Below are 10,880 nucleotides of genomic sequence, written 5' to 3'. Positions count from 1 at the left end.
CCTGACCGGCTGAGGAACCTCCCCAAGGCGGCCAGACAACCGGTGAGTCTCTAAACTTCCTTGACAGAATGGGGTGACTTCATGTCAATCACCGCCTGTATCTTTTCGGGGTAAGCCTCTATCCCCCTTTCACTACTACAAAAAGCGCGTTTTCTGGACGCTTTTTAGGCCTTTTTTCGACGCTAAAAAGCGTCGAAAAATTATTTCTCGACGCTGCAAAAAAGCGTCGAAAATCTTTGAGTCGAAAATTGTTCAAGGACACTAAAAAGCGTCGAGATTCTCGACGCCTTTTAGTGTCCAAACTAATATACGAAGCGTCAAAAATTACGTATTTCGCGCAATATCCCAAATGTGTAGTTTTTTAGCGACGCTTTTTCCTGTCCACATCATCAAATTTAGCGACGCTTTTTGTTATCTTGCGTTTATTCGTGTCAGCCTATGGTATGGTAGGAAACTCTTTGAAATTTGAAATGTGCAAATATGTAGACATTAAAAAGCGTCTAGAAATTTTTTTTAAGTTTTTTTTTTCTTTTATTAAATTATTATCATCATACATACATTATAGTTATTTAAATTTATCATAAATTAAATTAATTAATAACATAAAAATAATAATAAACAAATATTCTATATAACTAGATTAAAAGAAAATAATTAATTAACAATAATAAGAGTACGTAGTACTTAATTACCAAATTTATAAAAGAAAACATCAACACAATTATTTAAAAAAAAAAGAAAAAAAAAGTCGCATATTATAGTAGCTTGTCCCTAAATAATTACATCACTAATATAAGACTAAAAACCAAAATAGATAGACGATGGCCTTATAGACGATATAGTCGCTTGTTGATGCTCAAGTGTCCTGGCCTATTCTCTTGTTGCACCTACATTGCTTTTTCCAATCTTCAAAAAAAAAAAAAAATACAAAGTATAAATTAGTACATTACACAATATAGTACATTACACTCTAAGCTTGGTAATTTGGGGAAACTATTATTTTAAAAGGGTTATTAAGTAACCAAAAGCACTTAGTAACAGCCCCCTACGCAACATGATCCATTCTTATGCACAAATACATAAATAAAACAGAGCTACTATATACAAATCTTGATCGTTATCTTCTCTCATTGATTGAATTTTGTATAATTTAACAGCTACCGGCCATGGTAAAGTGAGATGTACAACCCCATCAAAATTCAAATAAAAAGTGCTTGGGAATTTCCCTGTTTTTCCTGCACCCTTGTGCAACACACCAAGCCACCAAGCCACCCATCCTGCACACATACAGCAGAAGAGGACAGCCACAGCCACAGCCACAGAGGGGCACTCACCACTCACCAAGCAACCAACAACAGTCACAAGCAAGGGCAGGGGACAACTAAAGTACTATTTATAACTTAATGCATATACTTAGTAAAAAAGAAAATTAATACATATACTTCCATGAAGATATTTTGAAAATTTTAAGTCATTATAATTGCATTGTACGTGTGTATTCCCAAATTATATCAAGTCTTCAACAGACAACATAATATAAACACAATAAAGCTATCATACAAAGAAAAGAATTATATTTTGTAAAGTGCTCTTGGTTGTACCAATTGTAACTGTTATTATACACATGTTCCTTTTCTTATGTCTGACCAGAAACCTTTTGAGACTGCAAAAGCCTTTGGTTTATCAAGATGTAGATGGGGTACTAGATAAGAAAAAAATTTGTATCAAAAGGGGAGTAGATGATGTATCTGAAACTGGATGAGACACTCAACAATTATAACGAAGAAATAACCAGAGCAACCACCATTACACATATGAATGACTTGATCACAATCAGTTCATACTTCATATAGATATATGCACATCAGACAACTCTAACAACAAAGACATTTTTATCCCCAAACTTCAGCCATAATAAAGCTCAAAGTCAAATTGATGATAGCTTAAAGCAAACTAACAAAAGCAAACAGCAACAACACTTAAGAACAACAAACATCAATGCATCATAGTTGAAATAACAAGAAATAAATTTGATCAAAAAGACAAAATCTGATGACACACACACACACAAGCTCTGAAATATAATCATACACACACAAGTTCTAATGTTCAGAGATGCAATTCAGAACTGATGAATTCCATAACTGAATTCTGAAGATCAGCTCTGCATTCAGTTTAGCTCTGAATTCTGAAGATCAGCTCTGAATTCTGATGTTCAGAACTGAATTCCAGAACTGGATTCTGAAGAGCTGCAATTCAGAACTGAATTCTGAAGATCAGCTCTGCATTCAGTTCTGAGTTCAGTTCTTGAATTCAGAACTGAATTCGGAAGATCATCTCTGCATTCAGTTCTGAGTTCAGTTCTTGAATTCAGTTCTGGATTTCAGTTCTGGTTCAGTTCTGAAATTGTTGAGGGCTTTCCTCCAAAAAGTGGCTCTAAATGTTACTTAATTCAATCTTTACAGCAAGCAGCGGGGGAGCTTTACAGCAAGTAGCAGGGGAGCAGGGCAGACATGCTGTATAAAAGCAGTAGGGGAGCAGGACAAGCAGTAGCAGGGGAGCAGGGCACACACACACACACACACACACATCACAAGCAAGCATTCACACAAGCTCTTACTTTCACACACATAAAGAGAAATGTGACTTTGTTACCTGATGTTTTGCCTTTCCTAAGATTTCAGATGCTTTGTTTAGAAGACCCGGAGATGCATTCCCTTGACGAACTGCACCTACAATCTGAGAAAATTGTCCAACAAGCGCTTTAAGAAGAAGATTGTTGTGTCCGACCTCGTCTTTCAACTTTTCATTTTCTTGAGATAGTGTATCATTTTTTTTTGTGCAAAGCATTTACTTCTTCTTTAACACTATCCATCACAATAGTCCTCTTTTGAACTTTTCCATAGCCTTCCTTCCTTAACACACCACGTACTCCGTAAATGTCCCCCTTTTTAACCCCTAGTTCGTAACCCACCGGATGATCGGGAATCTCATTGCCATACATAGTTTGCTGAAATGCTTCATGTTCGAGCTCTTGTTCGGACAACTTAGGGTGCACCATCCTCAACTCTTCAACCTTAGCTTTAACATCATTCTATACCAACATTTAGGAGTAATGTAAGACCACAAATAACACAAAATCACACCACAAAATCTACACAAAATGATTCCCGAAATCTGTCACAAAACCATACCACAAAATCTTGAGTGACTGTGTCAGGAAGAAATTTTTCGTCTTTACCCGCATGGATTTTAATCCACAGCGCTAACAAGCTCATTTTTTGTCCATGTTCATCTTCCTATAAATAATAAGGCAAAACAAGCATTAAATATGTGTACAATAGTATATAACGCATATAACTTGGCTTTGCTCTTACTAATATCCTAAGTAAATATAAAATGACATATATATTCCATACATAATCAGCTTGTTGGTTTGCAAAACTTTTAGAGCCAGATGTATGAATCTGATTTTGACAAGCTCGTGCCTTTTTACCGCATGCTGACATAGTCTGCAATCACATTTTCAGATTTTTTAGTTAGAGATTAAATAACGTTTAATAGAGTAAACAATAAGGTAAATATTGTCCTTACTTTCCCGTAATCCGAATCCCAATATTTTACCAACTTAACCCAGTTACTACTGGTAATTCCATGTGGCACATTATTACAAATATCATCCAATTTCTTCTCTAGTGGCTTGTAATGAATTAGTTTCAGAGAATATTTGAATTGCCTCCAACATTTATTGGCACGCTTGAGAGCTTGGTTGTCATATTCCACACCAGGAGGAATCACAAAACGGTCCTTCAGTAAAAATAATGTTAAAAATATAAATCAGTAAGTAATCTATTAGAAGTAAGAGACCGTCTAAGTATGTATGTTTAGGCAATGACAAGGGATGTCTTAGGGATGAATATACTTACTCTTATGTCTTTAATTATTTTCCCTTTAAAATTCTTGTCGATTGCTTTCCAATCTTTTTCCCCAACTGGACAATGTGACTCCATCTTCGCAATCATACTAATGAATTTAACCAAAATATGTCCACCCTTCCTAATTGGCTGGCATAAATCATTGAATTCGACATAGTACTGGACGCCGTTATTACTCCATATGTCAATTGGCAGAATAATACCACTTACTAATGTAGTATTACCCTTGGCATCTAAATAAAATAACAAGATTAAGTTAAAAGAAATAATCAGTTAAGTGGACAATATGTTCTAACAGAGAAGCAGATAAAAAAATTTTACAAAAAAATCTACAAAATAACCCAACACTGTAGCCAATGAATTTTGCAAATACACACACACAAGCTGCAATTCAGTTCTGATGTTCAGAGCTGAAATCAAAACTGAAATCCAGAACTGAATTCAGATTTGAATTTCAATTCTGATTTCAGTTCTAGAATTCATTTCTGATGTTCAGAGCTGAAATCAAAACTGAATTCCAGAACTGAATTCAGATTTGAATTTCAATTCTGATTTCAGTTCTAGAATTCATTTCTGATGTTCAGAGCTGAAATCAAAACTGAAATCCAGAACTGAATTCAGATTTGAATTTCAGTTCTGATTTCAGTTTTAAAATTCATTTCTGATGATCAGAGCTGAAATCAAAACTGAATTCTTATCTTTGTATGATAGCTTTGTTGTGAGGAGTACGTCAAAGCAATCACCATCAGTAAGAATGCTAATGTGGGGCATAGTTGATGTAATTTTTCTAAACATATGCAATCATATCCCTAAAATCCAAGATGGTCAAATCCAGGCACCATGTTTAACTTCAGAGAGGGATTTGAACAGGGGGTTTCTCCTACATTGCAGTTGGACAAAGTACTTTAAGTCTTTCAAAATTTAAAGAAATGGAGTTGAAATGACCATCCAAAAACACATTGAATTGGGAATAAATAATTTTCAGATCCCTAAATAGGGAATTTAAGCCTATAATTTATTTGTACATACCACAAATGAAAACTACACTCTTGCCTATTCACTACCAAGACACCAACAAAGCTGTATTTTATTTCTCTGTTATCTTTTGGGTAGTTGAAATACTAGTCACAAGTAACAGAAATGCAGGTTTAAAGCGAGGAAATTTATAGATTAAAGAACAGAAGGAAATTGAAAGAATTAATATAATGTATGCCGCATGTTTCTCTTTACTCCTCACTTCTCTATATTCTCTCCTCTATCTTTCCCCTCCCTTTCCCCTCCATTTTTGGTCAGGATCACACCACAACAACAACAAGCATCAGCAGACAACTTTGAATAGAAAACCTTTACTTATGGTTAGAACCTCCTCCTTGTCGTCAAAATCAATGTCATCTCGCCAATCCGGAAGTGCTTTTGGTCGTAAGGACTTACATTGTTTCGGGATCTCTTCTGATTCGTTTCCACTTTTTTGTCTTTCATGATTATCCCGTGGAGCTGTAGCTGAAATTTTCAAAGCACCTGTTTCACGGTTCCGGATTCCTCGTGTAGCAGGTTTTGGGCGCTCAGGAGGTTTGTGAGAAGTAGAAGGGGAGTTCAATGAGTCTGGTGCAATTGAATGTGGAACATTAGGTGGAATATTAGGTGGGACTAAAGATGAAACTTCTGGTGGGTATTTTTTTTGCTGACCTTGCGTAACTGATTCCTTAACTGAATTTAACGTTGAACCAGGAGGGTTTTTCCAAATGGATCCTAAATTATTAGGTGGTGGGTGGTCACATTTTATAGTGGAAATGGGTGGAGAAAAAGGTCCCCATTTGTCATCCCTAAGAACCTCAGTTTGTGGTGACTTTCTAGCTTGTTTTTTGGTGGGTTGTGAAGCTTCAGCAGCAGAAGAAGTATATGCATTAGAGATAATTGGTGACTGTGATGATACTTGATCATGTGACTTGGCTGTGGCAGCAAGTATGTCCCTTGCTCTCTTGCTTCGGTACATCATACTTTACCTGATAAATTCGCAAAATAAGTTATTAAAAAGAACAGAAATAAAAAATTATCATAAGCGTGGCAATAAGATTAGTCATCAGAAGATTCAAAACCAAATTAAGAAACCATGAAATAAGAAAAATAAATGAGCAACATAGTAGAGTTGAAATAAGAAACAAGTATTGAATATAGTAAGCACAGTTAAGAAGCCCAACAGTGAGTTAAATGCATAAAAGCCTCTTTAATTAAGAAACAAGAACAACACTTAATCTTAGGAATCCATAAAGCACAAAAGAAGCAATCATCTTCAGCCAAAGGTTCCAAGTAGTCACTGCAATCAAGTTTTCTAGCACTTCTAGGCTTCTAGAACACACCATAATCCATATGTTTAATATAAAGCACCAGCAAGTATATATAAAATGCATGAAGACAGGTAAACACATCAAGAAAGATTAACAAAGTTTGCCCACACATTAGCCAATGAATTTTGCAAATACACACACACAAGCTGCAATTTAGTTCTGATGTTCAGAGCTGAATTCAAAACTGAATTCAGATTTGGATTTCAGTTCTGATTTCAGTTCTAGAATTCATTTCTGATGTTCAGAGCTGAAATCCAGAATTGAATTCAGATTTGAATTTCAGTTATAGAATTTAGTTAACAGAAACAGAAATTAAGTTGACAAAATACAAACTTTGATGAATTAGAATAACTAAATGAAATATAAAAATACACAACCCATCCAAATTTATGAACTCAAATATATAATAAATTATAATAAAAGTTGTAAACAAATTATTCAGGAATATCAAACAAGTCGGCTTAGTTTTCACAACATGACACCACCCTTTTTGTATCTCATCCTCAATATAAAAAACTTGTTTTGCTTGAGATGAGAAAACAAATGGATCATCACGCAAAAATCAACCAGTGTGCATCAACTTTGAGAAATTGATACAAACACTTCCATTCGGATTTGTTTTGATACCCCTACGGATATCGACCCAATCACAACGAAACAGTACAACCTTATATGAACCATAATAATCTAATTCCAAAATTTCTTTGAGTTTTCCATAATATTCGTGACCCTCTGCTTCCACCATGATTCCTGAATTCTGAGTTACTCGAAATCGCTCACGATCCACAATATCAAATTTGTAACCATTGATAATAACACTTTTCATCCTTTTCCCGCGGTTACTCAAGCCACCGGCTAAGGCTTTTCTTAACTTTCCATCTACCGTGCTATCATCTAAATTATGGACCTATAATTCGAGAATAATAAAGTTAGAATTAGAAAGTTGTATAATATGAAAATAAAAAGACCCTAAATGTAAAAGCATATGACCTGGCTTTGCAACCAATCTGCAAATTCATCAATTATCCACTGATTTTCAATAGATTCATCAGCTTGACTTCCTCCAACGTCATTCTCTTGCCTCTTTAGTTTTAGGAACTCACTATGGAGATTGTAAATTTTATGTTAGTAACAAGTATATATTGGACGCTTTACCTAAACACATAATGCTACTTACTTGAGCACCGGGGTTAGTTCATCAGAATGAAGTAAAACATAGCGATGAGCTTGCTTTAAACTTCTATCATCCAAACGGACATTTTCTTTTTTTCCAACAACACGACCACCAGAGTTATACAAATAGCAGCAGCAGCAGCAGTAGTAGGAGTAGGAGTAGGAGTAGGAGCAGGAGCAGGAGCAGCAGCAGTAGTAGTAGTAGTAGCAGCAACATTAATAATAGTATTAATAATAATACTGAAATCTGCTATGCTCGGCTCGGCTCTGCTATCCTGAAATCTGCTCTGCTCTACTGAAATTTAATCTGCTCTGCTGACCCCTGCTCTGCTGTGCCTGAGAAGCTCAAAAGAACAAGGCCTACGTATAATATCACGAAGGGTTGATCTAATTGGTTGATTATTGATTATAAGAAAACAGTTTTTAATTCAAAAGGTTAATTTAAATTATTGATTATAGAAAGGAAACATTTTTCCTCTAGAATTGTGAGGTTAAACACTTTTGATTTTAGTAAACAACACAACTACTCCTTAAACTTAGCCAAAAGTTGCAGTTAGCTCACTGAATTTTCAAAAGTTGTAAGTTACCCATTGTAACCTATTTTGGCCTTCATTTACAAATTAATTGGTAGAGCTCTCTAAACTTTCTAACATAAAAATCAACAACATCCTAAACTTTCGGACGTAAAAATTAGTGCACACCCTAAACTTTCCTATAACTCCCTAAACTTCCTCACTAGATTTTTAATTAACTAGCCATAATAATAATAATAATAATAATAATAATAATAATAATAATAATAATAATAATAATAATAATAATAATAATAATAATAATAATAATAATAATTAGTTACGACTTCTACTGTTGTTTTGGATCGGATTAGGAGTTTTCCTCGTGGCACATCATGTGGTAGGGATGGTTTGCGTGCTCAACATTTTTTGGATTTCTTGAGTGGTGCTGCTGTGGTAGTCTCAGATGAGTTGGTTAGTTCTATTACTGGGGTGGTTAATCTCTTTCAGGGTGATCCCCTTGGTCCTTTGCTTTTTGCTTTGGTTTTACAACCCCATTTGTGTAAAATCAGATATACTTTTGATGTATGACTTCAGGCTTGGTATTTGGATGACGGGACTATTATTGGTGACACGTTGGTGGTGGGGAAGGTTCTGTAGTTGATTATGGAGGAAGGGCCTTGTTCTAGGTTACATCTTAACGTGGAAAAAAAATTGAAGTTTTCTGGCCTACAGAAAACCCTCGAAGCAGGCATGTGGGTGTTTTTCCACCTAACATTGCTCGCCCTTTGCGTGGTGTTAAGTTGCTTGGTGGTCCTGCTAGTTCTGATTCTGGTTTTAGTGGTGAGCTTGTGATGCAGAGGATGACCAAGACCATTGCCCTTATGGATCAGGTTGCTATGTTGGATGATCCTCAATGTGAGTTGTAGTTACTTAGGGCATGTACCAGAGTTTCTAAACTATCTACTTTACATTGCGTACTTGTCCTCCTAGTACTTTTGAGGCGGCTCAACGCACTTTCGATGGGGCTCTTCGATCTTCCTTGGAGCGTATTGTTACTGCTTCGGGGCCCTGGGTTTGGCGATTGGCAGTGGCAGCTTGCCACCTTGCCATTTGCGTTTGGAGGGCTGGGTGTTTATTCCGCAGGTGATGTTTGTCATTATGCTTTTCTTGCCTCTCGGTTGTTGTCTGCTGGGTTGCAGACTCAACTTCTACGACATGCTGGAATTGTTGGTCTTGGACATGCTTTTGAGGATGCGTTGAGTCTGTTTAATGGAACGGTGGAGTATGACATTTTGAGTAACCCTAGTGAGGTCGCTGCCCATAAACTCATGAAGAAATTGGCAAATGTATATTTCACAAAGGTGCAAAATCCGCTTATTCTTTAACTCCTCGACAATTTGCCTTATGGAAAACACATCAAGGCGATCATACCTCTGCTTGGGTTCGGGCGGTCCCTATTTCGGGGTTGGTTCAAACTATGAACGCAAAAACTTATCGTTGTGTGCTGTGCTACCAGTTGGGTGTTCCTTTGTTCTCTATCTTGACACTGTGCTCTGCTTGTTCAAGGGTTTTTGCTGGGGATATTTTTGGTGATCATATGCGGTGTCTTGTGCTAGTATTGTGGGCATTAAACATTGACATAATGTTGTTCGGGATACCCTTGTTGATGTTTGCTATCGGTTAGGGATTTCAGCTAGAAAGGAGGTAGACATTGGGTTATCTGGAAGGAATGACGGGGCTCTCAGACCTGCAGATGTGTTACTAGTCGGGTCTAAATCTACCGCAAGTGTACGGGTCAATTACAGTAAATATAGGGTGAGCAAGGTATCGTATCCACAAGGAGATCCACTCAAGTACCAAATTAAGAAACTAGAATATTATTTAGACGACGAAAATATGAGAAAAGTAGTACTAAACTATAAACGATTAAGGCTTGCAAACTAATAAAACGATAGACAATAATAAGAAGTAGTTCTAGGTTTCGGGTTTCGCCAATTACTCTCTATAATGAAATTAAACTAATTGCAAGGTTGAACATATATAATATAACAATGATCGAATTACCAATAGTATATAATCTCCTCTTCCAAGGTAGAAAACGCATATTTAAATCAACATTATGTCTACTTCCGTGATCACAACAATTGAAATAAACTCATTAAGAATAGGAATTCAAAAAGACCACCCCAAGTGTATAACTATTCCTAAAATTATACTACTTGACGTTTGATAATCTCACGAACTAGTATTGAAATTTCACTTCCGCTCATAATCCAATACCTTAAACATAAAATCAGTTGGCCAGATTAAGAGTACAAATTAAAACAAGATTATCAAATTGCAATTATATAAATCAAACCCAATCAAAGTAATTCAATTCATTGATAGATAATAAAGGACTACATCCCTAACCTAGAACAAACGAAATTAGCTAGACATGGAAATCAAGAGAACAACTAATTAATGAAGAGTCAATACTAAACATATGAACATTGACTTGAGCTCCTTTCCCTAAAAACCAGTCAATTGCATAAAATTCAGTCACGGCTCTCGCGAGGTGCTGCTGCTCCGTCCTTAATCTCCGGCTGCTCTTCGTCTCTTCGTGTGTGAGTGATACCCCCTTCTGCTGCTTGGCTGCTCTTCTATATCAGTGAGTTTTTTGAGGGTTTTTCGTGGGTTTGCCTCTTGCTGCCGCCGCTACTTTCTTTTGGAAGTTTTGAGGTAATGGGTTTTCAACCCACTTTCATTCTTTCTTTGGTGAAGTGTATCACGTTAGGAAGTCAAGTGGGCTTTCTTTGTTTAATTATTTTCTTTTGCTCCATTTCACTTAACTAATGAACATTGACTTGAGCTCCTTTCCCTAAAATAATAAAAATAGATTATGCTCATTATAATTATCAATTGGAAAACAT

The 10,880-nt window shown here is 36.0% G+C and overlaps 1 protein-coding gene across 1 annotated transcript; it reads right to left on the bottom strand.

Annotated features, from left to right (window-relative positions):
- Positions 1-675: 675 nt before the first annotated feature.
- Positions 676-7,586, bottom strand: LOC110713707. Its single transcript, XM_021892160.1, has 9 exons — positions 7,458-7,586; positions 7,271-7,382; positions 5,367-7,187; positions 3,927-4,168; positions 3,595-3,807; positions 3,420-3,512; positions 3,195-3,299; positions 2,656-3,094; positions 676-906 (listed from the first exon to the last, which is right to left on the bottom strand). Exons 3-8 carry the CDS (start codon positions 5,929-5,931, stop codon positions 2,828-2,830), a joined length of 1,485 nt encoding a protein of 494 aa, XP_021747852.1. The 5' UTR covers positions 5,932-7,187; positions 7,271-7,382; positions 7,458-7,586; the 3' UTR covers positions 676-906; positions 2,656-2,827.
- Between the last annotated feature and the right edge of the window lie 3,294 nt (positions 7,587-10,880).

Source organism: Chenopodium quinoa, unplaced genomic scaffold (assembly GCF_001683475.1).
Source record: "Chenopodium quinoa cultivar QQ74 unplaced genomic scaffold, ASM168347v1, whole genome shotgun sequence".
Classification (NCBI taxonomy): Eukaryota; Viridiplantae; Streptophyta; class Magnoliopsida; order Caryophyllales; family Amaranthaceae; genus Chenopodium; species Chenopodium quinoa.
Note: the sequence above shows the minus strand (reverse complement) of the source record. Positions and strands in the feature narration are given on the sequence as shown.